Here is a 27,691-nt window from a genome sequence, read left to right as displayed (position 1 = left end):
GCAGATTTCATTTCCCTGGCAGAGGGCATTGGGCTGAGCATTTTACACTACTGGATGATTAGGGATGTGCTGTGCTTCAGGGAGGAGGCACAGTAAGAAGGTGCTGTCGTGGAGAAGTGTGCAGCCCACTACAGAGAGCCCACAAATCTGCCTGAGAAGGAAGCACATTTCAAAGCTCAAGAACAGAAAGCAACATTTTGTATCATTTACTTCTTCCACATCCAACACATATCTCTGAATTTCATCTGTCTCTTTACTGCCCCTTTGCAGTTGAAGAGCTGCCTTGGACTTCCATAACCTAGAGAAGGGCCTGAGGCAGGTAGGAAGGTGACCTATGTTTGCCTGAAACCCTGTTAACTGCAGCCTCGTTTTCCTGGTCAGATTTCTTTGGGCTGGAAACTTCAGAGTGAAGATAAGAGCTGAAGCCCTTGACAGCACTGGCTACAACATAGCTGAATTTGTAGCTTAGCTAACTACAGGCCCTTTAGAGAACACCACCTACCACATTCAGGTCTAAAAATCAAGTTGAGAATTTAAAATCAGAACTGCTGTACTGGGTCAGACCAATGGTTCACCCAGGCCAGGATCCTCTTTCTGGATGCCAGGGGAAAGACCATGTAGGAACAGCATCTGCCTTACCCTGTTCTTTGCTCCCAGTTCATGGCCCAAGCTGTTTCTCAGTCAAAAGCTGCCTCCAGATCTTACTGGTCAGTGATTGCCTGCACATCCCTTCTTCAGAAATTCATTTAAGTATTTTTCAGATACCCTTTTTTTCTGATACCTTTGGTCTCCCCAACATCCTGTGCCAATGAGATCCAGAATTTAATTATGCCACTTGCAAAGAAGCACTTATTTTTATTTCTTTTAAACTGTTTTCTGATTATTTCATTAGGAACACTCTTCCTCTAGCAATGTAAAAATAGCATACAGTCTGACATTTTTATACCACATTTTATAAATTCTGAACATATTCCCACTCTCTGTTCTCTCTCTTACAACTGCTAGTCCTAATTTATTTATTATCCCTGTATACAGATGCCACTCTGTGCTGCTGATCATTCCTGACAGAGGATCCTCAAATCTCTCCTAATTCTAAGCAGATATGTAGACTGTATTTTTTTCTGATTAGAGTAGTTAAGAGCCTAGAAGAGGTTACCTAGAGAGGATGCGGAATGTACGTGCTCAGAGATACTTATAACTTGACTGGACAAGACTCTCAGCAACCTCCTTTAGACTCACAACTATCCCTGCTTTAAACATGAAGTTGGTCTAAAGATCTTCTAAAGATCCTTCTACCTAATTTTTTGTTGGATTTTATGATTCTACTATTACTACTAAAATCTTTTAAATGTGGCAGAGACAAAAATTGAGGCCATGTTCAAGATATGGGCTCACAATGACTTTAACCTGCTAAAAAAGATGTTTCTTCTTTGCTTTCTTGTAATTGTCTAGCATTTGAATTTTCCTCTCTGGCCTCTGACGAGCTCTGTTCCCAAGGATCTGCTTCTGAGTAATGGCAGCTAATTTTGAGCCCATCGTCGTATAATTAGGATTGTTGTTTCTCATGTGCATTATTTTGCACTTGTCAACACTGAATTTCATCTGCCATTTTACTGCCCACTCAGCATGGAGGGCTGCTTCTGTAACTCTTCGTACTCAGCTTGAGACCTCACTATCTTGAACTGCTCTATAGCATCTGCAAATAAGATTTTACTGAAACTGCAGTGAAGATAAATGTCTTCACCATTCTGTTTCTTTAAATATCAGTGAAGGGAGTACTCAGATTTCCAGCTCTGCAAATACCTCATTAATTCAGGAAAACCTAAGAGTGAAATAAACAAACCTAGGTCCCATTTACATTACAAAGAGCTACTATACTGCAGGAACTGACTACAGCACAGGAGCCCAAGACACAACTCTTACAGTTCAGCACAGGGAACTGTGCAGGCCCCTCGGTGTGTTTTTGCTGCCCCACATGCTGACATTAGAAGAGGTTGTTGCTCCATGTGCAACTCTTGCATTTCTCTGGATCAGAAAAATTGATCAGGTTTTTTCCCTGGTGCCTGGGTTTAGTAAAATGCCAAATGACATCAGCAGCAAAGGTAAATCAGATTTCTAGAGTCCATACTCGTACCAGTCAAAGGGTTTATAGTAAAAGACAATTTGTTTTGTGAAAATGATTAACCTGACAGCAGTCTCTTTAAAAGAAATCAATGTCTTCATCTGGGCCAGCTAAGGGCTCCTGACTGGGGAGGCAATCACTGTCCCCTTTACCAGGGATGGAGAGACCCCAGGGGCCCACAGCTCTCCCTTCCCTTTGCACAGGACCCAAGACACGCACCCCCCGCGTTTTGCACTGCAGGGCTTTGGCTGTGCTGACCCTCATCAGTGAGGCTGGCCCAGCCCCACCCTGCAGATCAACAATCTCTTAGAGATGGCCTGCTGGCACAGCAAGCCTTCTGCAGAGCCTCACCTGTACTCCCTCTCCCGAAAGAGCTGAACAAGACTGGATCTGCCAGACTCTGTCCCGGATTGTGTGTAGGTTCAGTCCTTCGGCAATCTCCGAAGCAGGGGCAGCCGTCAGCAAATCCTGCTTGTTAGCAAATATGAGCACGGGGACTCCGCTAAGCTTTTCTTCATCCAAAAGCTCAGCCAGCTCCTGTATCATTGACAAGGGAGTGGGGTGGGGGGAAGATGGTGAGAGGGAAGGAAAGAAAACCTTCAACCACCAGTGCTTGTCTCTAATTAGAAATATATTTAGGGCAAACGCTAGAAGAGTGTGTTCCAGTGAAACCTAGATCTTATTATAAGAGAGCAAAAATGTATACAATCATCTCTGCCCAAGGTTCAAAAGCTATTTCTTCCAATTACAGGTTAGAAAAAATCTTCATTTTGGTCTGAAATTAGCAGTTGCCTTAAAGACTACAACTCTGTGTTTTACCAGTCTCTGATCCCAGGAGACCAAAACTGATGAAACAGCAAAAAGCAACATGTAAATTGGCAGTATGAGGAATCTGTCTTAAGTTATTGACTGACTGACCTGATTTGTACCTGAGCAAGCGTTGACACTGGCCCTGATATCTTTGCTAATCATGAGTTTCAAGGGGTTGTTCGAAGTCTTAATCACTGCAATTTAAAAAGGAGAGGACTTCCCCACCCCCACCACCCCCCCACCCAAAATGGAAATCTCCCTCCCACAGGAAAGTGCTGATGCTTTTGAAGGCATTGGTTAGCTGAAGACAAGCTAGATCAGCCTTAATAGCTGAATTTTGGCTCCATATGCATAGCACACATTGGGTGGCATCTTAAAAAATAGGTTTGTTCATTCAAAACTGGTTGACTCAAAAAGATTTTTTGAATAGCTCAAATCTGAATCTGCAGTGGATCAATGGTGGCAGAAATACTTCATGTCTAGGTTGCGCAATGGTCTCATGTGAAACCGGCACTCAGTCTCAAGTCACTTCCCTATGGGAACATATGACAAACTCAGCAGAACATGAACCTGTAGGGGCTGCTGGCATTGCAGACAGATGAGTATAGGAGATTTTTGTGGCCTCCTTATTTAGCTGGAAAGGTCTCATGCTCTCAGATAACGTTCTAACATCTTTTATCCGCTGAATAGAAACTTCTGGATTAAACAAGTTGGGGAGGTGCTAAACTGCAGTGGAAATACAACTCCATCCCCCCAAGAGCAATGTTTGGTTTGGAAGCCGGGATGAGAGGATGGAGTTATAAACAGAACTGGCTGGGAATTTTTCAACAAAATAGGTCTTTCATCTGACACGGTTGATTTATAGAAACCAAAAGTGTTTGCGGAAATACGACGAGGGGTTTAGGCTGGCTCCGCCTGACTCAGGCAAGTGATCTGCTGCTTCCTTTCCATCTCTTTTGCCCAATGAATATTAAATTACTGATATAAAATGAAATAGCTCCAGCAGGGGAAAGATTCCCCAACCCCTAGAACAACCAACAGTTCTGCTGTTGGGGTGTGTCCATGAGACTTGAGAGGCAAAAGATCAAGTATTCCTTCAAATCAGGCAGAACAGAAGGCTTTAATCTACATCTCCCATTTCTGTGGGGTAAATCTATTGCTAGCTATTTTGGGACACTGTCACTTTCTGAATTTTACACAACGAAGTTTAAAAGTCCTATTTTTGTTCCAACCTAAACCAAAAAATGTTACAAAACACCAGAACTTTATTTTCTGGCCAGTATTAGTTAGAAAGTTCTTAGCTTTTTTACAATTACATCCAAAAGACAATCAAGTCAATATGATTTCCATTTCAGCTTCATAAATAAGAGAATAGGATTCCTCAGGGTCTTGGTTTGGCAAGGTTTAAAGGACTTAGAGAAGTTTGTTGCTTCTTTCAGTATTAGGCTCCAAATGCTATTATTGTATAACTTTAATGAACACTGTTCTATTTAAACAGAATTAGGCTACCTATTTTCCTTGTTTCACATCTACCAAAATAATCTGTATTGATGTTGAAAGACAAGTCTCTTGAAATGCAAATTTCCTTCATAAACAACAAAATCTTCTTCCTAACTTTTGTGAGCAAGGGGCACTCAGAAGCACTGAGTTACTTCAAAGGAAGCTGGGCTTAAGTAACTTACCTGACCTGTTTCTTCAAACCTCTTCCTATCTGCACTGTCAATGACATAGATCTGAAAAAAGAAATTACAGGAAAAGTTACTCTTCCCAGAAGATACTCTTCCACAGTAGCATGTGCTTAAGTGAGTTGGACCTACTAATTACACTTTTGGGCACAAAGATCCTTGCTATTATTTGCAGCAAATGTTGACAAAACTTCATGATGTTCTGAAAGGAGAGGAACCACCTCTTTTCATGCCGGGGGAGTGGACAGCCATGTGGGTAGAATCAGAAAGGAGCTGGCAGCAGTACTGGAGATGCTGTCACCATCACCATAGCGTATTATCTGAAGAGAACAGGAGACTGTTGGTATTGTTTCAAACTTATTGTTACAGGCTGAAGCTGAGCATAGAAGGGCAAAACCTGGGAAGCCAGACATGGCCTTTCACCCCAGCAAAGTGTACAAACACTGACCTGGTGTGACTGTGCCGTGCTGCCCTCTAGCATCACCTCCTCAATAAGCCACCAAGGCACACAGTGGCACTCAGGGGACACATGAATGCGTTGGGGACATTGAGTTTGTCTCCATCAGGCAATCCTACTGTAGCCTCTTGGAGAGGGTGGTTGGGTATGAGGGCTGGATTTAGCCTGCAAGACTCCATCTTCAGTTGCCATCTAAAAAAATGGGGAACCTCAGTACAACATGCAGGCAGGAATAGACTGGTATCCCTTTTTCATTGCTTGATACGTGAAGGTTTTTGAAGAAGGATGCTGGGATAGCAGACAGAGACAGGACTGGTAACAAACACTGAGCATTTTGCTTCCAGTTGCTGCCATTCCCCATCAGTAGTGATTGAAGCTGCTAGCATGTCATCTGCATGCTCTTTGGTGGCTTACAGGGAGCAAGTGTCAGCCTGGTTTTCAGGGAATAGATGAGCACAGCACCCTGCCATCATGATAAATGGCATCCTTGTAGGCAGTCTCAGCATAAGCCTCCATGCTTCCAGAATAATTTTGATCAAATAGTAGAAGGAGGGAAGATCTCTAACAGCAATATCTATTAAACTATAGGCACTATCTTAATGAGCAGCATTTGAGTTGTTTGAAATGGGACCAAACACGCAGCAGGAAAATCTGTATGCGAGGCCTGAGGAGGTAACCCAGCAACCTCCCAGCCGCTCTGCCGATCACTTGGGGGCTGATGTGCACTGACAGAGGCTGGGGGACACGCGGCAGGGCTGGACGCAGCTGCGTGGGGATGCGTCACCGGAGCACGCACCCGGTGCCACGTGATGGGGACCAGCCCGTGGGCATGACACACAGGCCTCTCCCTGCAATGTGATCCCAGGCACGTGCACCAATACTGGATCAGCTACACACGTCCTCCCCGCCCTACCAAGCATCCACCCCTATGCATCCCATTTAGGGTAGGAAACACAGAGCAAAAGAAAGGAAGAAACTGCAGGGATGGCAGCTGTATTCTGGGGCAATACTGGACTGTCATCTGTCCTCCCTCGGGACATCTCTGGGGAAGTCCACAACACATGAATGCAATGGTCGAGCGCTGCTTGTGAACTGAAAGGCGGCACTTTCCATATTACGGTGCTTCTCTAACTGGGAAGGAATAGCTCTGGGTCCCATCCAGCCAGGCTTTCTCCTGCTCCACTCATTCCTCACTAGGGAGCTGTTTTGCAAGATGAGAACTAGAGACAACAGTGCTTGGGGCAAAAGCCACAAAAGCACAGCACAGAGAAAGCAAAGTATGTGCCGAGTGCCTACTTCCAAACCAGCAAGCGCTGTGCCAAATAGCTGCAGGTGCCTGTCTGAATATGCAATCAGCCAGATATCCACACCTTATTTGCCTGCGTTAAGCTTCCAAATATCACAGGTGTGTGATGCAAGATCAAGCTCTCATTCAAAGGCACCTGCATGGATTTGAATTTGTAATTACTTCCTGCTTTTTAATACTCTTTAGAGGGTCCTTTCTGTTTTATGCAATGCAGTTTAGGGGAAGAGAGAAGCAGGGGGTCCTGGGAACTGTAGTGTATCTCATGTCCAACTTCCTTTTATGGCCAAGGCCACACAAGAGCCTGTTTTTGCCTGTGGCACTTGGTAACATAGTTTACCAATTTGAACACCGTGTTGGAGAATGGTGATTTGAGAAAGAAATTCCTGTAAAGCTGGGTACCTCCTTTGAGAAACAAGCCAAAACACAACCTGGAATAAATGGGTTGGGCAGAAATTGCAGGTGGTGGGACTAGATGAAGAAATAGCATAAATTGGCTCAATTTATAAATGTACAATCTGCACCAGGTTTGTCAGAGGTTAAAATTACTGGCTGAAACAGGGGTAAGGACTGGCAGAAGATAGAGTGAGCCATCAGCATATACGTGATTTCAGTTTTGGTGTATATGGAAATAGCAAAGCACTAGCTCAACATTCCAACATCTCCCAGTTTGGAACTGGGTGTCAGTATTAAGTGCAGTTAGGGGAACTCAGGTCCATCTGTGCACCAGCTATTTGTATTCACACTGCTGCTTCCCCCAAAATGATTCGGCTTCTACCACCCATTTTCTTACTCATATGAAAAGAAGGGGTTTCTCTGTACATTGCTTTAACTGGGGTGAGAGAGCGGTAGGGAAAACAACTGCTTTCATCTCCTTCAGTCTTCAAATTCACCTGTATTTCTGCACCTCCCATGCAGCACACACTAGGAAGGGTGGAAGCCCACAGCCCAGTGTAGCTCATTGTCTTTGCCAGCAGAGTCTTCCAGATATTGTTTTGTGGTTGCACAGCCTCGGCAGCCTGAGCACCTGCCACAGCAGGCAGAGATCCCAACACTGCTGCTTTGCAGGACTGACCTTGATCTACACACTTACTGCCTCCCCACCACCCACAGCACTAGAGCCTGGGCTCAGTGGGCACAGACACCCACACAGCCACACCATCTCTGTCCTCAATAGCCACAGAGGAGCACAGTGTGTGACCTGCTCGTTTCTCAAACCCAGATCATACCCCATGGAAAATCTCACAGTTCCTCTTTGCAAAAGCAATCAACCAGGTTTATGCAGTGGTGGCTGTCCTTGAACTTTAGAGTCCAAATTAAGGCTCAAAAACAAAGATTGGCAAAAGAGAGTATCAAGGGTTTATTAGTCACATTTAAATAACAGCTTCATTTGGACAATGTTTTCTAAGCCTGCAGGCACAGCCAGGCCTTTCAGCAACTGGACACAAGCCTTGGTTAACAGAGTCCTATTCCCAGATCCTTCCATGCAAGTGCACTGAAGCTCCTGATACATTAGTGAGTATGTGTGTGACAGGAGGGAGGAATGGCATCTTTCTGAGAGAGCTTTCCCATGGGAGTCAGCAGACCTTGGCTTTTCTCTGTTCCCACAGGCAATACTGCCTGGGGCAGAGAGAGGCCTGCAGCCCCCAGTCTGCCTTCATCCTGGCATATGTGGCTGCATGCTAGAGGTGATCTTTGAAACTAGCCAAGACAGCACCTGAAGGGTCCCAGAGCAATCTTCTCTGGCATGGAAAAACAAAGGTCCTGCACTGTAAATATAATTGTGGTCATCTGTAGCTAATTGTAAGGTAAATACAGCTAAGTTGTCAAAACCATTAAAAGACAGTCTTATGATTAAAGGCGAAAAAGAAAAGACAAGGGGTCTCTCTGTGTCCCTCACTCAGAAACTTTCCCATCTGATGCCAGACAGAGCATTTAATTCTTATGCCTCAGTTTCTCCATCTATAAAACAAGGGCACCATACTGACCTACCTCTACAAATGATGCTTAAGTCACTAATGCCCATGACAGGTCTTCAGAGTCTCCAGTGAAAGGAGCTATAGATGGGTAAAGTACACGTTATTAATGTTCTTTCATTTGAAAGAGACTGAGATGAGAGGAAAGGAACTGGCTATAAACAGCACCATCCTGTGAAAGTAAAAACATGCAACTGAATGATTTCTGCAAACATAACTGTATTTTTCTTACTGCACTCAACCAATCTTGCCATTTAGCTCAGAATAACTTCTGTTACAATGGCAATGGTGTTGCTGAGGGCTGGGACATTACATTACTTGTTTCTGAATTTCTGGCTGAGACCTTGGAAAGCCATTGCATGAACACAGCATTCAGCTGCAGCCAATACTCACAAGGATATCAGTGTTTTCAAAATAGTTCCTCCAGTATGGTCTGATCTTCCTCTGTCCGCCTATGTCCCATACGTTCAGTTTGAAGCCTTGAGACTGTACACTTTTGATGTTGAAGCCCTGGAAAGAGCGGAAACAAAGCCACATCAAGCATAAACCAAAATGGCTGGAGCATATTCATAGCCAGACATTAACACCTTATATATCCCATGCCTACAATGTGCAGTGAGGTGGGCTGGGCAGCCACTAAGATGGATCAGCTGTGGGACAGGCACCAGCAAAAGCAGCCACCAAACCATCAGTTTGTCAGTGTTCTTGGGTCAAGGGTTGATGCTGTCATGCCTATGGAGACATATGATGCAGTTAGTGCCCTGAGAGAGCTCAGCAGGGTGGGTGCAGGAAGAGGTGGGAGAGCTGCAGATAAGGAGAAAACAAGGGCAGTGTGAGAAGCAAGATTGAGCTTGTGAAAGCTGAGTAGACAGTCACAACTAATATGAAGCCAGAGGTCTCAGCTCAATTCGACACGACACAGCTAATGCTGGGCTTAAAAGAGCAACAGCTGCACGTCTGAAGGGTCCATTTCGTCAATTAGAGCACCAACTGAAAGTGCATTCAAGTAGAAAAACAGGATGTGGTGTGGGCTGGCAACACGCTGCCACACCACCCAGGGGATCAAGGCTTGGAATTAGGGTGCCAGGCCTGGGAGCTTTGGGAGGCAGCTACAGGGTGGGGGGAAGCATCTCCCATAGCTCTCTAGCAACCTCCTCTGGAGCAATGCTGCAGTGCTTCTGATGGGAGCCATCCCTCTCCTCCAACCCCAAAGCTCAACAAAAGGGCATAAGAGACATTAGAGAGGAGAAGTGGTATATACAGAACCCTTGGAGCTGGTTGGGTGAAAGATGTAAACAGATAAGGGTTTGTCCAGTGCTGCAGCATCCACTCTACATGTCCCTGTTTGGCAAGGACAACAGGAACAAAGTCTCATCCATGCAACTGTAGCATGTCTCAAAAGCCTTTTGCAGAACTCCACAGCACTCATCCACTTTTGCACTACCTGACCAATCTGGCCTGAAGCTCTCTGGCTCCTTCAGGAAGTCTCCTCTTAGGCAGAAAGGACACAAACTTAATGGTGCACCAGGCTCCAGTTGCTCCCCCTTTTACTGAAAGACTGATGAATCATGAGTGCTTTATATAATGTGGCAGGTGGCACCACAGTAACTGCCTCAAGAAGAAAAGGCCTTCCTCACCTGTGTTGGGGTGATGTGGCTGATGTCCTCTGATGCCAGCTGTTTCAGGAGTGTGGTCTTGCCTGCATTATCCAGTCCCAAGAGGAGGATTCTCACCTCCTGGTCTGGGGTGCTTTTTAGTTTGCGCAGGATTGACAGTAAACCCTAAATGCACAAGAGAGACCACAGCTGTTATTTCCTCACCCCAGCCCTCATCCCCCACAGTGTTATGCTCTCCTCCCTTGAAATAGATTCTGTCTGGTGGTGGGTCCCAAGACACCCCGAATACTTTTCTGCAGTCCCTATTCCCATTTCATTTCCTACTCCTCCCTTTGTCCCTATTTTCTTCCATCTTAGAGTATCAACAAGGTCTCAGACAGCACAAATGCCACACAGTGGGGTGCACTGCTGGCTGCACTGCTCTTGTCACACAGCTGCTTGGCATTCCCCGTGCCAGGGAGACAGTGCCTATGCATACCCTGTGCAGAAGCTGCAGAGCACATCCTTGCCAGCTTTTCATTACCTTTATCAGAGGGAAAACACCATTAATTTGATCTGCCTCCTAGGTAACTGCAGGTTACGATGTACGTGACATTGGTTCTTCTCAGAGTAACTACTCTGATCATCTCAAACCCCGTTTATCTGTCTAAAACATGCTGAACCCAGGGGGCATGTGCAGTTCTGAGTCTCAGGATGTAGCACTTAACAACTACCTCAGATTACCACACATCCTCACTAAGAAAAGCACAGTGGATTCCAGTCATTACCCAGGCTCAGCTCTCTGAGCTGACAGTATCACTCAGGATTAGGAAACAGAATATGCAGGTCACCTCATTTACAAACATGCACCTTACAGCAGCACACCCAAGCTTTTGTCAGTGCTACCAGTCAGAGACCAGCACCTCTCTAAAATGGCTGGAAAAATATTCTGGATCCTGGCACATAACCAAAAGATGCAAATCATCCCGCTTCCACCTGCACAGGACCAGGCTGTGACACCAGGAATACCTCGGTGTCTTCGGCACGCTGCCATACTACTCTGCAGCCCCTGTATGTCAGGGACTCCTCCTCAGAGCCCAAGAAGCACACACCACACTGAGACCCTGCCTGTGGACACAGGTGCTCTTGCTACTAATTCACGTGAGAAAATCCAGGAAAGAAATACACCTACAGCCCCTTCTGAAGCCCTCAGTCCTCAGCCCTCATCTCTCCCAGACAATTCCCTTGTTGAAGCCCACTAAAACCAAGAGCCAGGAAGAAAGTTCAAATATCAGCAGAAACCTGAGCCCATGGGGCCCATACGTCGAGCCTTTTTGTTCTCCCAATAGCAAAATGGAGAAAATGCTTCTTGTCAACCTGCAAGGGTGTAATCAGTTAAATGTCTTGAAGTGCTTTGTTGCTATGAGGAACTAAACCCTCTAAATATTCCTGCTGAGAGCCAAGGACTATTTGAGCCTTGAAGGTTGCTCCTGATCCCCTCCAGATCGCGGCAATCAGAAACTTGTCCTCAGGATAAAAAGCTGCACGTTGCAGTACAACCGTCACCGCTGCAACGCATCCCGTCTCCAGCAGTGTCCTCCTGCCCACTCCCAACCTCAGCCATTCTGCAAATGCTGCTTCTGACTGCTCACCTCCCTGCTCCCAGGTGGGAGTGCTTTGGGAAGGACTTGGCACTACAGGCTGTGAAGCTAGAGCTTTTAGTAACGCTCAGAGATAAAAATGCGTATGACATCTGATCCACCCCTGTAAGCATTTTTGATTTCAGAGTAATTTAATGGGTTTCTGTTAAATTAAGAGCTACAGCTCAAAATACATGTGTGATGTGTAAGAAACAGGGAGGAGAGAAGGAACTTAGTAAAACTGGGTTCGAAAGGTCTCTGAAGAAAGCTGCAGGATTGCCACTGTTGCTGTGCTTCTAAAAAGCACTGTGGAAAGCTGAGGTTCAGAAATTCAGACCTTGTGCAAGCAACAGCAAAACTGCAGTCTTACTGCTCAATAAGCAGGCTGAAGGTATCACCTATTTCATAGGTGATAGGCAGGTATTATTTCATAGGTGATAGGCAGGTAAAAAACTGGGAATCCAGGCCCTGCTCAAGAGCTGTGAATTAGAAATGGGCTCTGCTTGGTAGAGGGTGCCATGCCTGCCCAGTACAGGCACTGGCACAGGCACAGTAAATCCCCAAATAGCTTTTAGTTGAAGTGTAAAGGCCTGTAACACCACGTGCAGGGCCCTGAGGGCCAGATGCTCACAGCTGGCTCTCACCCATGGGCCCATGTCTAATGAATTTGAAGGGCTGTGTTCAGTGCAGCCAGTCACTGCAAGCCCTGCCAGCCCAACAGCTCATCTCCCTGGCCACAGTGCCCAAGCCATGTTCTGCTCCGATGATGGTCTGCACCTCCACACGTCTGAGGAAAGAGAAAAGGAATAGCAAAAATACTTCTAATGCTTACTTGTTTATATGCATGTCCTTAGTGCCCTTGACATCATTAAAAAGCACAAGTTTTAACTGCATGACTAGCAACACATTTTCTTTTCACCGGCCATCAAATTTACAGTTGTGTTTGCTGGCTTGTAAATCTGTGGATTTATGCTCAGTGTGGACAGACTCCACAGGAGCAGGAACTCTAAAATTCACACATTCTCCTTCCTTTATAGGGAAACACTGAATTTCCCATTCTTATGGGCCTGACCCAAAGCCAGTGTACATCAGCAAAAGCACTACTGCCGACTTTGGAGAGCTCTGAATCAGGCCCTATTATTTTAGTTTATTGCTCACAGTTAAAAAAAGAAGCTGTTGAAATGCTAATCCTATTCACAGCTCCACTTGCTAAGAGCAGAGCAGTGTATCCCAGAGCAGATCAGGATTAGGTGCCTTTATATTTCAGAATTCAACTCCAAAATACTGAGCGCAAAGAAATGTATTACAAAGTATTGCTTATCTACCATGGAGGAATTCTCAAGGGTCGGGAAGAGGAACAGTTGTAAATGTTAATAGAGCTTCTCCCATCGTAGATGGATGCTATTTCTGGGCCAGTATGACAGCCTATGAGAAAACGATCAGCATCGTTCCATATTCTACTCAAGTGACACTGCTGCATGGCTGATCACAGGATTATCGGGGGTAGCCAATAGAAGAGAAGATATATATAGAAATAAAAGTATTCTCTAAGGTATAAAGTAAGCTGATTTAAAAGGCTGGAAGACAAGCAAGACAACATAGAGATGTGGACTTTATTTCAGTAGCTGCCAGCATAGGTTACATGGTCTGTATATACAACTTAAATCAAGAGCCAAATAATAGTATTGGTTCCTGTGACTGTTACTATTTTGTAAATAGTATTTAAAACTTGAATCCAGCATTCTCCCTGTAGTTAGAAAAGATTTAAAACTAAGGAAAGCCATGTCCAGGTGCATTTCCCAATTTTTTCTTTTTAATTTTTTTTTTAATTGGTCTTGTGAGCACACTGGCTAGAAAGACAGAAGGCATTTCCTGACAGCTTAGTAGGCTGGAAAAAATAACTCAGCAGAGTTCCCTGCTGCATGCCACCACAATGTGGAACAAGCAGCCCCTGTTGCACACACACTGATGGACAAGCACTCCTCTGCTGGCAAACACAATGCTGAAACTAACGGGCTGAGGAGAGTCAGAAAGCAATGCCTTGTTATTGATGGGACCTGTCAGGTAGAAAGCCATGAAATAGGAAGATCTGGTGCAAAGAGGATGCACAGAAGCAACAGAGGAGGAGCAGATTTTTGAAGCAGGGCAGGTAAGAAATGTCTCATGCTGGGACTTAGCCAGTAGTGAGAAGGGAAGATTCCCAGGATGCCTGCATAGGAGCCAGGCCAGTGGCACTTGCTCACTGGAGTGTCCAGGGTGAGAAGCAGGATAAGTCTTAAGCAGGCCAGGGTTGATGTGAGCTAGCTGAGGAGCCGCAGAGATGTCTCACAGGAGTGTAAGGGCAGCGTGTCAGCTGCACAAAACTAAGCAGACTGCGGCATCTGTAACAGAGAAGGGAACTGCAGATGCTGCTCAGATAATGAACAGCACAGCATGGCAGCGTGTGCAGCCTTTGGAGAAGGGCAGCCAGACAGAGCAACTCAAGGCTGTGCACAGTCAGCCAGTATTTGCTTCTTGATCACCTCTGGGTTAAGCAAACTATGTCTTATATCAGATTGGCTTGTTTAAAAACATCTTTGTCCTTGGTGGAGAGAGTTTTCTTTACAAGCACCATGAGGAGACAGACTGATGGGGTCAGCAATGAGGAGACTATTTTCCAGACAGTGAGCGGGGACATGCAATAAAGTAAAAGAGACTCCTGACAATTACTATGAAATCAGAGTGGGGCATTAAATTTGAAGACGCAACTAAATGGGTAAGAGCACTCATAAACACATTGAGCATGAAAGCAAAGCTAACCATCTTATTAGCATCCTTCAGAAAACAGGGATGTGTGGTTTTATGAAAGTATATCATTGCTAGGTTTAAAATACCCACCAAATTATCAAAGGACTTTCAATTATAGCTGCATGCAGTAATCCTATTCTCTCTCTCAAAAAAAAATCCTACATATATAAAAATACAGTGACATTTATAGTCCTAGCTAAGGGTTTTGTGGGTTTATTCATGCTGTATATGGGTCTCTTGAACTAGTTGATGCATGTAACTACATCCTGTACCACAGAAGCCACTGAAAGGAAGATTCACTTTACAGGCCAAAGCAAAAATTGGTTTGGGACAAACAGAGCATTGAGATAATCTGTTTAAATATTGTATCAGATTGGCAATACAAAGCCATAATGGAAAGAACAATTCTCCCTTGTATTGAGGGCTGGATACACGGGGCATGGATAAAAAGCATGGCCCGCAAGCTGCTGCAAAGTACGGTTGATTCTTATTAGGAAAGAGAAGTCAATGTATTCTGTTTAACTTTATTAGCCACAAGCCTCAGATAATGAATTTAAAATAAAGCCACCCTCAGTCACCACCAATTGCTTATCTACTAGATGTGGACATTTAGGTAGAATCAATTCACTTCACCAAGATGCAATAGAGCCACAAAGCTCAGCAGCTCAGCCTGCCATTACGACCACATCTTTCCCATGTCTACACCCCTGCAGAGATGCCCTCTTTCCTGCTACTGCAACCACAAGTCACTTAATCCTCAAGACTCATCTCAGCCAAGCACATTTGCCATTGAGATGACAACTCCTGTCTCCGTACAGCTCCCCAGCACTGCTGAGCTCTATTCACAAACTTCTGTGACTCTCCTACAACCGTGGGAGAAACTTCACAAAATATCCATAAAACCAGCCCATGATTCTTCTGCTAATTCCTTCTCTGCCACACCTACAATCCTTGGTGAGGTTTAGGCAGCAAACATATCAAGTTCAAACCTGTCTTGGATTCTACTTATTCGTATCAGTTGGTTATCTCTCACCCTAGACAGATCATATTTCCATGGCATGGGAGCACCTCCATGCTCTGCTGGCACAGCACCTAGCACAGCTCTGGGCACCAATTTATTTACTTTCTATTCAGCAATATGGTAGCAGTTCACCATTTTTGAAGTGTAAGTTAAAGACAGAGGGTACACGTGACGATTTCAGAAAGTCACGCAGGAGGAGCTGACACAGGGAAGGACGAGGGGCTTAGCTGAGCCAAATATCTTGCCTTGCACAGTGGATATATGAGGCTACATTTGTCATCCAGGGTGCAATCCTGCACAGACAGAGCTGGAGGAGGGGAGTCCATCCTGACAACTGCACTGATTAGCTGGTGTCCTGAAGAATGACGTCTGATTACCTTTATCTTCGGCTGCAGAACTGCAAATGTCACTAATGGTCATAAAATCATCCAGTCTTTTTCAAAATACAACTGATGTAAATTAATCTATTGAGCACAGTTTATTCAATACTTCTTACTCTGGCAAAACTCCCAAAAAATCATTTGCTTACTGCATGTCTCCACCATATGGTGTCATTCAATGCAGACTTTCTTTCCTGCATTGAAATCCAAAATTTAATGGAGTCGAGTCACCTACAGAGTTTTTCCAGCTCAAACCTACTAATGTAGTTTTCTGTTAAAGAGGTCACACAGCACTTTCCAGTTCGATACATAAGCCAATACCAGCATGAATCCTCTTTTCATAATTAAAATCAAACTCCTCTGGTTTCAGCAGGTTTGAAAGAAGTATTTTGCCCTGTGAAGAGCCAATGCCTATCACTGGACAATGTCAGCAGTCTCTGTCTGGTTTCAGAACTTCAAAGTCTTGGCCAGTGACTGGTATTCTCTCCTATCTGCAGGTGATTTCTCATATCATCCTCTCAGCAATCAGTAAAATAAACCAAAAAACATGACATTGAACTGTACTGAAAACTAAAGTAGTGAGACACTTATAATCCTTGAAAGCATTTTTAATGGAACCGTTTTAAATAGAGCCTTACTGCCACGGAACAAGGGACAAAATAAAGTCTAAGTATGAGGTATGCCTAGAGCAGGCAAGACATAGATGCTGGTTTTCCTAGAAACATGGACTCAAGACCAGAAGAAAGATGCCTGACTATGCATTTAGCTATGCTGATATTTTATCCTTTTCACCAGATGTGCCTTATGTCAGCTAGGTACTCTGTGACTCAGTTTCCTCAACTATAAAACAGGGCCATACTTTGACTAATCTGGTTTTGACACAATGATGTCATCTTCAATCAATGGTTTTAGAAAAACACTGGCCATCCTCTGGCCCCAGCATCTATCAATAACATACCATGTCTCTTGGTAAAAATTGTTATTACAGTGACAATAGGAAGCATTATTGTGACGAGGAAGCCACAAGCTCTGCTTTTCACAGTATTTCCTAAGCTTTGGAAAGCAGCATATCCTTTCGTGTAGCAGCCTCCCTTCGTCCTTGCCACGCACCCACTGCAGATGCTGCTTAATGGTGCCAAAGACTTTCAGCACTACACATCTCTCATGCTTTGCAGTTTTATGGCTCATCTTTCCCTCCGTGCTCCAACTACAACCTTCCACCACCCCTGCCCCACAGCTGTGAGAAATCCTAGTATGCTCTGCAGAAGACACTGCCCCTCTGTACTTACTCACTTGGATGAACACTGAAATAACTTAAACCTCAGCATTAACCCTCTTATCACTGGAGCTGGAGCAAGCAGTCATCGAGGGGAGTTTAAGTGCTTCTCAGTGCAGTCAGGACATGGCAGGAACGTGCTCATGGGCAGCTACCATGGCTCAGATGACAAGCAGTAAATTGTTACATCAAGCTGTCTGGATGATTTCTGACTGCTGACCCATACCCTCAGGCTGCCATAGCCGCTTTGGATGTATTTGCTGTTGTTTCAGAGTTTCTACCACAAATGATTATTCTGTTTTACTGAAAGTTGAGAATCTGGAGAGATAGTGCATTGCTCTCCAGTCCTCTGTCCAGTCCAGCCAGCATACCAGGCACCCCAAAGTGCGACCCACCCTAGAGCCTGAGAGGCTACAATTCAAAAAACAACTCCAAGAAATGGAAAATAGACAAAGAGGCAGTAAAATGTTGTATCAAATAACATGAACACTGGTGAACACCCAGTCACCCTCTCTGCACACAAAGCACCTGGATAAGAGCAGCCAGATCCCAGACTACACCAGCTTATCAGGACATCATAAGGCAGAAGAGTAGATCTGGCAGCTGCAAGCCAAATGTGTCCCACAAAGCACTGCACTGCTGGAGGCAGCTGCCCTCATCTTTACAGCAGATGTCCATCCTGTGATGGCTTTGGTGCCTGGTGTGACATGTCCCATCACCAACTCATCTAAAATAGAGAAGATCCCATAGGCTTTATCTCAATCTTCTTCTCTATGACCCAGCAGGTAGGGATGCAGCCAGAATTAACCCAGTGAAGATAAGAAGCTGCCTTTGGTGCTCTTGCTTACACCTCCTCCCATGCATGAATCCTGCTACTTGCATGAATCCAACTTATGTCCAGAGGGCTCCTGGACAAAATAAGGCTTTGCCCTTGGGAAAGCTCCTTCCCCATTACTATTGCCTTCTGCTTGTGCTCTCTCTTCATGCAGCATCCTCACGAGTGGCTCCACATCCACAGCAGCTCTCTCTCACCACCCCTCACCCATAGTTCCAACCCCTCCTTCTAGTCCTCACTGCACTTTGCCAGCATCCCACTTGTCCCACCCCAACTACTTTGGCATTTAAACCCAAATTGTTTCCAACACCTGGATGACCCTGGTCTATCATCCAGCCTTCTTCCAACCTCAATTTAGACTGCACTACACCCTCACCACCTCACCTGTTTCCCAGCATTGCCCTCCACCCGAAACACACAGTTTTTTCCTTCAAACTGTGCTACTACCGCTCAAAACAATTTATTTCTCTTGTCCAACACTTCTTTTCTCCCTGGGATCTTTCTGTCTCTCATCAACATCAAAACTCCACTTCCAGTCTTTCCCACAGTTTATTCTTATTTCTTCTTTTGAACCCATACTGTCCCTCATCTTGCTAGCCCATGACAGAAAACCCCAGAACACACAACATCCCAGCAAACTATCCTAGCCAGCCAAACATTGACTGGGTTTTCCCACTGACTCACCAGACTGTCCATCCCATCCAACTGGCAGTTTTCTCTCAGTCCCTGAGCACTTTGTCCTGGCCATTTCTGAACACCTAACCCCTTCATCCAGTCTCTCTCTGCCATGACTGAATTCCCCTTCTCAGGCTGTGTATTAAAAACCAACCCTTCCACCTCAGCAAGCTGTCTTCCAGCTCCCTCAATTTCTATAGCCAGGATTCAAGTCCCAGGATGGCCTCCTCCCATCTTGGCTGGGTTGCCCAGTGTCCCTTTAGAGTCACAGCTGCTCCCAGACTCTTCACAGGCAATCTCTGAGCACTGCCTTCCATCCTTGCCAGGCTCTTCCATTGCTCGTTCCCTCCTCAGGCCACTGCCATCCTGGTCCCCAGCCCTCCCAAGCACCCACCCCTCCATCACACCTTCTACACCTTGACTAAATCAACTCCAGGCATGCTGATTCCATCCCAACAAAGAGGCCCATAGCATCCTCCTGGCCTCTGTCTAGACGTGATTCACAAAATCAATTAGATTGTAAAACACCTCTGAGATCACCAAGTCCAACCTATGACCGAACACTTACATGTCAACTAGAGCATGGCACCAAGTGCCATGTACAACCTTTTCAATCTTTCCCTAAACATCTCCATGGATGGTGATTAAACCACCTCCCTGGCCAGTCCTTTACTATGTCCAATCACCCCTTCTGTGAAGAAATTCTTCCTAATGTCCAGTCTGAGTCTGCCCTAGCACAGCTCGAGGCTATTTCCTCCTGTCCTGTCACTTGGGTCACTTCTACCTGGGAGAAGAGGCTGATCCTCACCTGTCTATGACCTCCCTTCAGGTAGCTGAAGAGTGATAAGATCACCCCGAGTTTCTTCCTCTTCAGATTACACAATCCCAGCTCCTTCAGCCACTCTTCACAGGACTTGTGCTCCTGGCCCTTCACCAGTTCTGTTGCATTTTTTAGCACTCAACCCCCTTTTTTGTGTCCCCCATAACATCTGTGTGCTGCCAGGGCCCCAACCCCAGCCAGGGTCTTCCACAGCTGGAGGCCCCAAACTTGCACTGTTCCCATCCCTTTGTATGGGTGCCTGAACCCGCACAGCCCCAGGCCCCCATGCCTGACTGGATGCCCCAGGTGGGCACTCGGACCCCAGGCTGGCCAGACTCCCTGGGTGGGTGTCACAGGGGGGGTCAGGCTGCAAGGGACCACAGTCAGTCATCTGCTCCAACCTCCCACTCAGGCGGGGTCATCCTTGAGCACGTGGCACAGGATCGTGTCCAGATGGTTCTGGCATATCTCCACTGAGGGAGATTCCACAAACTTTCTGTGCAATCTGTTCCAGTGTGTGGTCACCCGCACAGCAAAGTTCTTATTGTGTTCAGGTGGAACTTCCTGTGCATCAGTTTCTGTCCGTTGCCTCTTACTCTACTGCCCGACAGCACCAAGCAGAGCCGGGCCCGGCCGCCCTGGTCCCATCGCCTTGGCACCCCTCTCGTGGCCCAAGGCCTGGCCGTGCCTGCCACGAGCCCGGCCGGGCCCGACAGACCCTCCGGCCCCCATCACCCCACGCTCCGCGGGGGGATCATCCGCGGCCCCAGGCGCCCCCGGCCGCGCTGGCCCCGGCCCTCGCCTCACCCCGCCGCGCTGGCCCCGGCCCCGGCCCCGCTCGCCCCCGCCCCGCTCACCATCCTCGGCGCGGCCCGGGGTTACCATGGGCAACTGCGTCACACCCACCCCGCGCGCCGACGTGCCCGCGCCGGGGGAGGGGCCAGCGACGGCCCCCGCCCACAAACGGCGCATGCGTACGAGGACGGCCCTGCCGGGAGAGGTGGGCGCGGCCGCTCGGGGCTCTGTGATTGGCTGAGGGCGGCCACGCGTCGGAGCGCGGGGGCGGTGAGCGACTCGTGGGCGGGAGGCGGGAGAGGGGCCTGGGACCGCAGGTGGGGACACGTGGGGACGCGACGGGGCCGGGCCGGGCCGGGCCGGGCTGGGCTGGGCTGGGCTGGGCTGGGGCGGGGATGTGCGGTGCCGAGCCGAGCCGTGCCGTGCCGTGCCGATCCGAACCGAGCTGAGCCGACATAAGCCGTGATCCAGCCACGCTGGAGGTGTACCGGGGCTGTGCCATACCGGGCCGAGCCTGGCGTTTGCCGAGCTGTGCTGTGCCTTACAGAGAAGGGCAAGGAAATTGGCGAAGGGTCTGGAGCTCAAGTCTTATGAGGAGTGGCTGAGGGAGCTGGGAGCGTTTAACCTGGGGAAGAGGCTCAGGGAGACATTATCGCTGTCTACAGCTACCTTTGAAATGAGGTTGTAGCTAGGTGGGAGTGGGCCCCTTCTCCCAGGCAACCAATGACAGGACGAGAGGATATTAGTCTGAAGCTGTGCCTGGGGAGGTTCAGGTTGGACATTAGTAAGAATTTCTTTACAGAAGCGTGATTAGATAGTGGAAAGGACTGCCGAGGGAGATGGTGGAGTTTCCCTGGAGGTGTTTAAGGAAAGACTGAACATGGCACTTGGCTAGGGTTAGGCACTAGGTTAGCCATGCTGTAGTTGACATGGTGATGTTTGGTCATAGGCTGGGCTCAGATGATCTCAGAAGTATTTTCCCGCCTAATTCATTCTGTGATTCTGTGCTGTGCAACCGTGGGCATGTGGTGCAGCACCCCGGGGAGCATGCAGGGCAGTGCCATGGCAGTGCAGAGCAGCATTAGGGATGTGCAGGACGGTGCTGTGGAGGGCACAGCACAGTGTGCGTGTGCTGTGCACACTCGGGGGGTGCAGAGTAGTGCCCCTGTAGGAGAGCCTGCAGGGCAGCCTTGTGGACAGTTGAGCTGGGCCCTACAGTGCTGTACAGCACCATACCCCCCCAAGGAGGGGGGTGCGAAGTGCTATGGGGTGCAGCACAAGTGGGGTGACCCCAGGCAAGCAGGGTGATGTGTGAAGGAATGGCCTGACTGCAGTGTTCTGCTGACAGCAGGAGTGCAGGGGCCTCCTGGGCTCAGGGCTGCTGAAAGTCCAGTTGTCCTGTTAAACATAAACCTGCCATGGCTCTCACCCAGCTGACTGCTCCTGTGGCCGTGGCAGGCGTGCACTCAATGAGCAAGCAAGGCAGGATCCTACTGAGCAGCCTTTTCCCCTGCCCAGACCTACACCAAGATGGCCACAGTTTCCCTTAGCTTCAACATCGACTCCCCACGCTGGGACCAGAGCACCTTTGTGGGGCGCCTGAAGCACTTCCTCAACATCACCGACCCTCGGACAGTGCTGGTGCCAGAGGAGGAGCTGGACCAGGCCAAGGCCCTGGTGGAGGGCTGCAGGTGAGGGGCAGGGATACAGATGGGGGAGGTGCCGTCCCTGTGTTCATGGCCATCCCAACCACTGTGCAGTGTTGCAGGGGGATGGAGGCAGTCACTCTCAAGCAGGTATGCTGTGATGTAACGTCTGTTGGAGGTAGTTTTGGGGGGGTTTCCCAGGCTTCTCCCAGGAGCCTCAAGCCGTGACATGCATCCTTCTCTGGAGATGTTTCCTCTGCCTTTCATGTGGTGCCCAGAGCTCTGTGCCTCAGCAATGCTGGGTGCTGGCGGGCCTGTGCAACTTCCCCTGATGGGCTTTGGGTTTGCAGGGCCGGGCTGGTGCCACCAGGAAGCAGCCAGGAGCAGCTGCTCTATGCCAAGAAGCTGTACGACTCAGCCTTCCACCCTGACAGCGGTGAGAAGATGAACCTCATTGGGAGGATGTCCTTCCAGGTGCCGGGGGGCATGGCCATCACTGGCTGCATGCTCCAGTTCTATCGGTGAGCTCCTGGGTACACCAGGTTGGGGACACAACCCTGACAGCCCCCAGCCCCTCTCAAGGTCCCCGATGGCCAGAGCACAGCCAGCCTGCCTGGGTGCTGCCCAAGGCATGCCCATGCTGCTGTGTCTGCCTGTGTCCCATGGTCAAGCCCAATGTCTCTGGGGTCTGTCCCCAGCACCCAGCCTGTGGTAGAAGCATCACAGATTCCTCTGACCCGTGGCATGGCTGGGTATGGTCTCACCTCACCCTGAGCTCAGCTGAGATGTTCCTATAGCCCCTGTAATGATTAATGCAACCAAATCCTGCTTGGCTGCTGCTCTTGGTCTGTGGCCCATAGCAGTCTTTGAAACTGAGGACCAAATGTGCCCTTAGGCCAGGCTGTTTCAGCATCCCCAGCCCCTGCTGACAGCTCCCTGCATTTCCCTTCTCTACCCCCGCTGCATTCCAAAACATGCTCCCTGTGTCCCTTCCTGCCCCACGTCATTGTCCCCACATCCTGCCCCACTGCCCCACGTCAGTGTCCCTGAGACACCAGTAGAAACCCAGGCACCCTCATTCCCCTGAGCCTCTTCTGTCCCCATGTGTCCCCTCCTTGCTGCTTGCTTTGACAAAGGCTTATCTCAGCCCAGCAGAGGATGGCTGCCACCCTACTGAGAGCTGTGTCTCCCACCCCTGCCTAAGTGCCTTGCAGAACTGGGCCCTCCCCTTTCTAAGCTCCCCAGAGCGACCAGAACTCCTGGGATCTTTTACCAGCTCTGCCACTGGCTTGTCACTTTGCCACAGTTTCTCAGTTTCCCTTTGGAGACACCATGATGAGTGGATTGCAGGCATCTTGGCTGTCTCCCTGCCAAGTCTGGCCACAGGCACAGGCCAGGTGTCCCTGACAGCCCTCGGGTGCTCTCCCATCCCTTCCCTCCACAGGACAGTGCCTGCCGTGGTTTTCTGGCAGTGGGTGAACCAGTCCTTCAATGCCTTTGTCAACTACACCAACCGCAACGCTGCCTCCCCCATCTCTCTGAGGTGAGCGGCCCCACAGGATGGAGTGTGTCCATTTGATGCACCCCTGGATGACCTGTAAAGACCCTCTATGCTGTGTCTTGGGCACAGAAGGAACAGGGCTGAGTTAGAGTTGGTGATTCTGTTGTCTCCCTTCTTTGAAATTGCTGTCCAGGCAAATCGGGGTGGCTTATGTCACGGCCACTGGTGCAGCCCTGGCCACCGCAGTGGGACTCAACCTCTACACCAAGGTATGCCAGGCTAGGGCCAGGTGGGGCAGCTGGGCACATCCTGCTCTCCTGTGCTGATGCCAACCTGTTTCCCACAGCGAGCCCCACCCTTGCTGGCCCGCTGGGTCCCCTTTGCAGCTGTGGCTGCTGCCAACTGTGTCAATATCCCCATGATGCGGCAACAGTAAGTGTCACGTGTGGCTGGGGGGCTTGAGGGACCTAGCTCGCTCCAAAGGCAAGCTGGTGGCAGCCAGGCTCCTGGGCTGCCTGCCCTCCCTGCCTTGGATTCCCCTCTTGGGAGCTGGAGAGAGATGAACTGGGGTCTGTGCATTTGCAGTGCTGTGTCTGTGGTGGAGATGGGTGGGATGGCTCAGCCTCCACCTAGAGCAGGAGGGTGATTTTCGGCTGAGGATAGCTGCTCTGGAATCCTTGCTGGAAGATCTCTCAAACCCAAAGATCTCCTGCATGTCGTGGGAGAACCCCAGTCTGTGATATCCTGATGCTGGGACACCCCAGTTGGGGTACTTGTGGTGACCTGTGCCTGCTGCTCGAGGTTCCCCACAAGTCACGGCACAAGGAGCTCGGGTACTGTGTGAGGGACTGTGCCCTGGTTCGGCTGTGTGTCCAGGCAGCGTCTGTCCCTAGCACGGCCAGATCCTGCTCGCAGCTGTGCCCTGAAGATGGCAGCATCGGCTGGGCTGGGGACCGTGGTGCTCCGGGGTGCTGGGGCCCCGTGCCCTGGGGGCATCCAGGGCTACTGCGTGTAGAGGACTCCCCTGGCACCCCCTCACCCCATTGCTGTGTCCTTATGCTTTCCCGGCCATCCTGTCCTCCACTCACGGCTGCCTGTCCCCTTCAGGGAAATCATCAACGGGATCACAGTGACAGATGAGAACAACAACGAGCTCGGCCGCTCCAGGGTGAGTCTGGGGATGGGGATACGGGTTGGGGCACGGCGCTGCCGGGGCTCACCTGCTGATTTTGCTTGCAGAGGGCAGCAGTGAAGGGCATCGCACAGGTTGTGCTCTCCAGGATCACCATGGCAGCACCAGGCATGAGTGAGTGTGGGGCAGGAGAGTGCACAGCTGAACTGGGGGCTCTCCAGGACCCACCACCTTGCCCTCCCCTGCTTCAGTTTCCCTCATGAAAAAGAGGGAGGGTGGTCCTGCATCCCAGATGGCATTTGCTCTCCTCATCCGGCCATTCCCATCAGAGGTCCCCATGCCCTAGCCCCCTCCATGCCAAACCACAGCCTGGGAGACAGGGGGTGCTCCTATGGCAGTTTGGCCCCACAAGGATGCATCTCATGCTCTCTGGCCCTAGCCCCTCACCCTGCAGCCTGGCACCCCCTCTGCTCCTGAGACCCTTGACATGCTGCAAGCCCAGAAGGAAGGACAGGAACATGAGGAGCACAGACCATACTGCCCAAGTGATGGATGTGTGGGGGTCTTGTGTCAGGTCCTTGCAGTCAGCAAACACTCAGTAGCCCCCAGCATAACTAGTTGCTTCCATGGCCTCCAGGTGGATGGTCCTGCTGGGACAGCCCTGCAGGCTGGCTAGCAGGATAGCTGTTCTGGGATCTGGGCTGACCTTTGCTCTCTGTGCCTAGTTATTTTGCCCATCATCATGGAGCGGCTGGAGAAATTCACCTTCATGCAGGTGAGTGCATGTTTCTCCTGCCAGTTGGTTCTGTGGTGCTCCAGCCCAGCTTCCCTGCTGCTGATATGCTGGGGATCAAATGGGGATTTGCAGAGCCCGGCTTGCTTTGCTCCCTACTTCAGTCATTGATACACCAATGGCCTCTCAAGTGACATGGGAAGCTATGGGAGGGTGGCAGGGTTTGGTGCACACCAGAGGTGTTGGGCATTCAGCCTTATTGAGGGGAGAAGTCTGCCCACCCTGTGAGTGGGTCTTGTGGTGAGGACAGGGACCCAATTCTGGCTCTTCTCTTGCAGCGGATCCGGGTTCTCCACGGGCCTTTGCAGGTGCTGCTCTGCGGGGGCTTGTAAGTATCTCACTCACCTCAGCTCAATCACCTGTGAGTGCCTGGAGTATGGCTCCAAAGAGATGCTTGAAAAAAATACTTCTTTCCCAGAAGAAATTGCAAAGCTGCTGACCTTTCAGCTTGGACTTTGCCCAGTTATTGGGAGTCATGGTGTGTGAGCAGCATTTCTTGGGCTGAAATCCCTATGGCTGAAGGGCAGACAGGCTGGGATCCCCAGGACTAATGCTCTGCTCTTCTCTGTCCCACAGCCTCCTGTTCATGGTGCCAGCAGCCTGTGCCCTCTTCCCCCAGCGATGGTACCTCTTCCACTGTTTCCTCCTCCTGCATGGGATCTCGGGAACCTTCCTCTTTCCCTAGTTCCTCTCTGCCCATCCCAGGAGAAGCGTGATGGGCACCCACCCTTCAACCCAAGGCAGTGCCTGCCTGCATACACTGGTGCCCAGGGCAGCAGGAAAGCATGTGCCTCCCCTGCTCTGGGAGCTCTGTGCTGGGAGCAACAGGACATCCAGCTCCACGGGCAGCTCTCTGCTTTCCAGCACTGGGAGGGAAGGGTGGTGGGTCTTGCCATGAGCCTGCAAGATCCCTGGGACTGCAGAGGCCTCAAGTGGCAATGGGAAGGGAGGATGGTTTGACTGGTAGTTGAGGAGGAGGATCATGGCTCTCAGTGTGTATCTTCCTCTCCACAGCTCCCTTGCACTGGCTGACCTTGAGGTGGAGCTGCGTGACAGTATCATGGCCAAGCACGGGGACAAAGTGCCATATGTCTATTTTAACAAAGGACTGTGAGTGGAGACTACCTCAGGAGCCATCACACCCCTCTGGCCTCCTGCCACTACTATTCCCACGTCCCCCGAGCAGGGTCAGAGGCACAGTCCAGCCCAGATCTGTGCCCCCACCCAGCACCTTCTCTGCAGCCTTCTTCCACTGTAGAATCAGGATTTGACTCTGTGTCCAGCTTGCAGCACTCTGGCTCATCCTGACCCATGCCCATCTGCTGCTGGCCATGTCTCAGCCTTCTTGTGTCCCTCTTGCCCTGAGGGATGCCTGTGCTTCCTGTGCCTTCCTGTGGCCCAGCCTGTCTGGGCCTCACTGGGTTTGGCCCCATGAGGCATGAGGCTCTCTCCCTTGGGGCTCAGAGAACAGTTCTACCTCCAAACGCAGATATCCTGCCATTGTACCAGCAACCAAACTACATTCCTGCCTTAAACCACCATAGTAGCCTCTTCTCAAGAGATGGATCATGTCTTGGCAGGTGTGAAGGGACCTGTTCTCTCTGCACCATGAGAGTGACCATTCCAAAGTCCAGAGATCAATGCTTGGACTATGCATTCCTTGCTCTCAGGTACAGGTTCTATTGACTCTGTGTTTGCCACAAGCCAGGAAATAAATAGCTAGTTGTTTTTAGCTCTGATTTCTTCATTCCTCTGAGCACTGTCACCCTTGTCCTGCATCTCTGGTCTCCACAGTAGAACCATGAAACTGCAGCTTTAGGGGACAATTGGCTCTGTGCCCCCTTTGACATGGGGAAGAAGACAGAAATCACAGAATTGTTAGGGTTGGAAGGACCTCTGGAGGTCATCTATTCCAGCCCCCCCTGCTGAGGCAGGGTCATTGGAGCAGGTTACACAGGAATGTATCCAGGTGAGTTTTGAGTATTTCCAGAGAGGGAGACTCCACAACCTGCCTGGGCAGCCTGTTCCAGTGCTTTGCTATCCTTAATGTGTAAAGAATTTCTTCCTCATGTTGAGGTGGAACTTCTTGTGGTTTAGTTTATGGCCATTGTTCCTTGTCCTGTCGCTGGGCCCCACTGAAAAGAGCCTGGCACCCTGCCCTTGGCACCTGCCTTTGAGACATTTATATGCATAGATGAGATCCCTCTCAGTCTTCTCTTTTCTAGACTGAATAGACCTGGCTCTCACAGTCTCTCCTCATAAGAGATGCTCCAAATCCCTCATCATCTTTGTGGCCCTCCGTTGAACACTCTCCAGTAGCTTGTCTCTTTCTTGTCACAGAGCCGTCAAGGCATTCACTCAGGCTCTGAATTCACTCAGTGCTGATGCACTGCAAACAGCAGAGGAAGGTTGAAAAATAAATGTGTTGATTTTTAAAAACCA

At 49.2% G+C, this 27,691-nt stretch overlaps 2 protein-coding genes across 3 annotated transcripts in view; one reads left to right on the top strand and one right to left on the bottom strand.

The window, feature by feature from the left end:
- ARL3 (ADP ribosylation factor like GTPase 3) overlaps positions 1–20,327 on the bottom strand; it is a 26,660-nt gene extending 6,333 nt beyond the window's left edge. The window contains exons 1-5 of the mRNA XM_053983301.1: positions 20,240–20,327; positions 9,991–10,134; positions 8,747–8,863; positions 4,615–4,665; positions 2,474–2,659 (exon numbers count right to left, since the gene is read on the bottom strand). Coding sequence (XP_053839276.1) covers positions 2,474–2,659; positions 4,615–4,665; positions 8,747–8,863; positions 9,991–10,134; positions 20,240–20,242 — 501 coding nt within the window. The 5' untranslated portion in view covers positions 20,243–20,327. The remainder of the gene's footprint in view (positions 1–2,473; positions 2,660–4,614; positions 4,666–8,746; positions 8,864–9,990; positions 10,135–20,239) is intronic.
- Positions 20,266–27,691, top strand: SFXN2 (sideroflexin 2). Of its 2 annotated transcripts, none has more exons than XM_053983299.1 (12): positions 20,266–20,382; positions 21,696–21,868; positions 22,174–22,344; positions 23,268–23,366; positions 23,518–23,593; positions 23,671–23,756; positions 24,432–24,492; positions 24,564–24,630; positions 25,182–25,231; positions 25,528–25,577; positions 25,826–25,873; positions 26,264–27,691. In XM_053983299.1, the coding sequence occupies exons 1-12, from the start codon at positions 20,266–20,268 to the stop codon at positions 26,361–26,363; spliced, it is 1,098 nt and encodes a 365-aa protein (XP_053839274.1). In that variant the 3' UTR covers positions 26,364–27,691. The 2 variants fall into 2 exon arrangements, with proteins under 2 accessions (XP_053839274.1, XP_053839275.1); XM_053983300.1 differs by lacking the exon at positions 20,266–20,382 and adding an exon at positions 20,452–20,494.

The sequence above is a fragment of the Vidua macroura genome, chromosome 8, assembly GCF_024509145.1.
Source record: "Vidua macroura isolate BioBank_ID:100142 chromosome 8, ASM2450914v1, whole genome shotgun sequence".
In the NCBI taxonomy this organism is placed as follows: Eukaryota; Metazoa; Chordata; class Aves; order Passeriformes; family Viduidae; genus Vidua; species Vidua macroura.
This window is presented reverse-complemented; position numbering and strand designations above follow the sequence as displayed.

What these genes read in the sequence shown, in the direction of transcription:
- SFXN2 (XM_053983299.1), top strand. Translation starts at nt 20,266, where the DNA reads ATGGGCAACTGCGTCACACCCACCCCGCGCGCCGACGTGCCCGCGCCG. An exon ending in TGCATGCTCCAGTTCTATCG is followed by an intron (nt 22,345 to 23,267) that starts GTGAGCTCCTGG and finishes TTCCCTCCACAG; the next exon opens with GACAGTGCCTGCCGTGGTTT. An exon ending in GCCTCCCCCATCTCTCTGAG is followed by an intron (nt 23,367 to 23,517) that starts GTGAGCGGCCCC and finishes ATTGCTGTCCAG; the next exon opens with GCAAATCGGGGTGGCTTATG.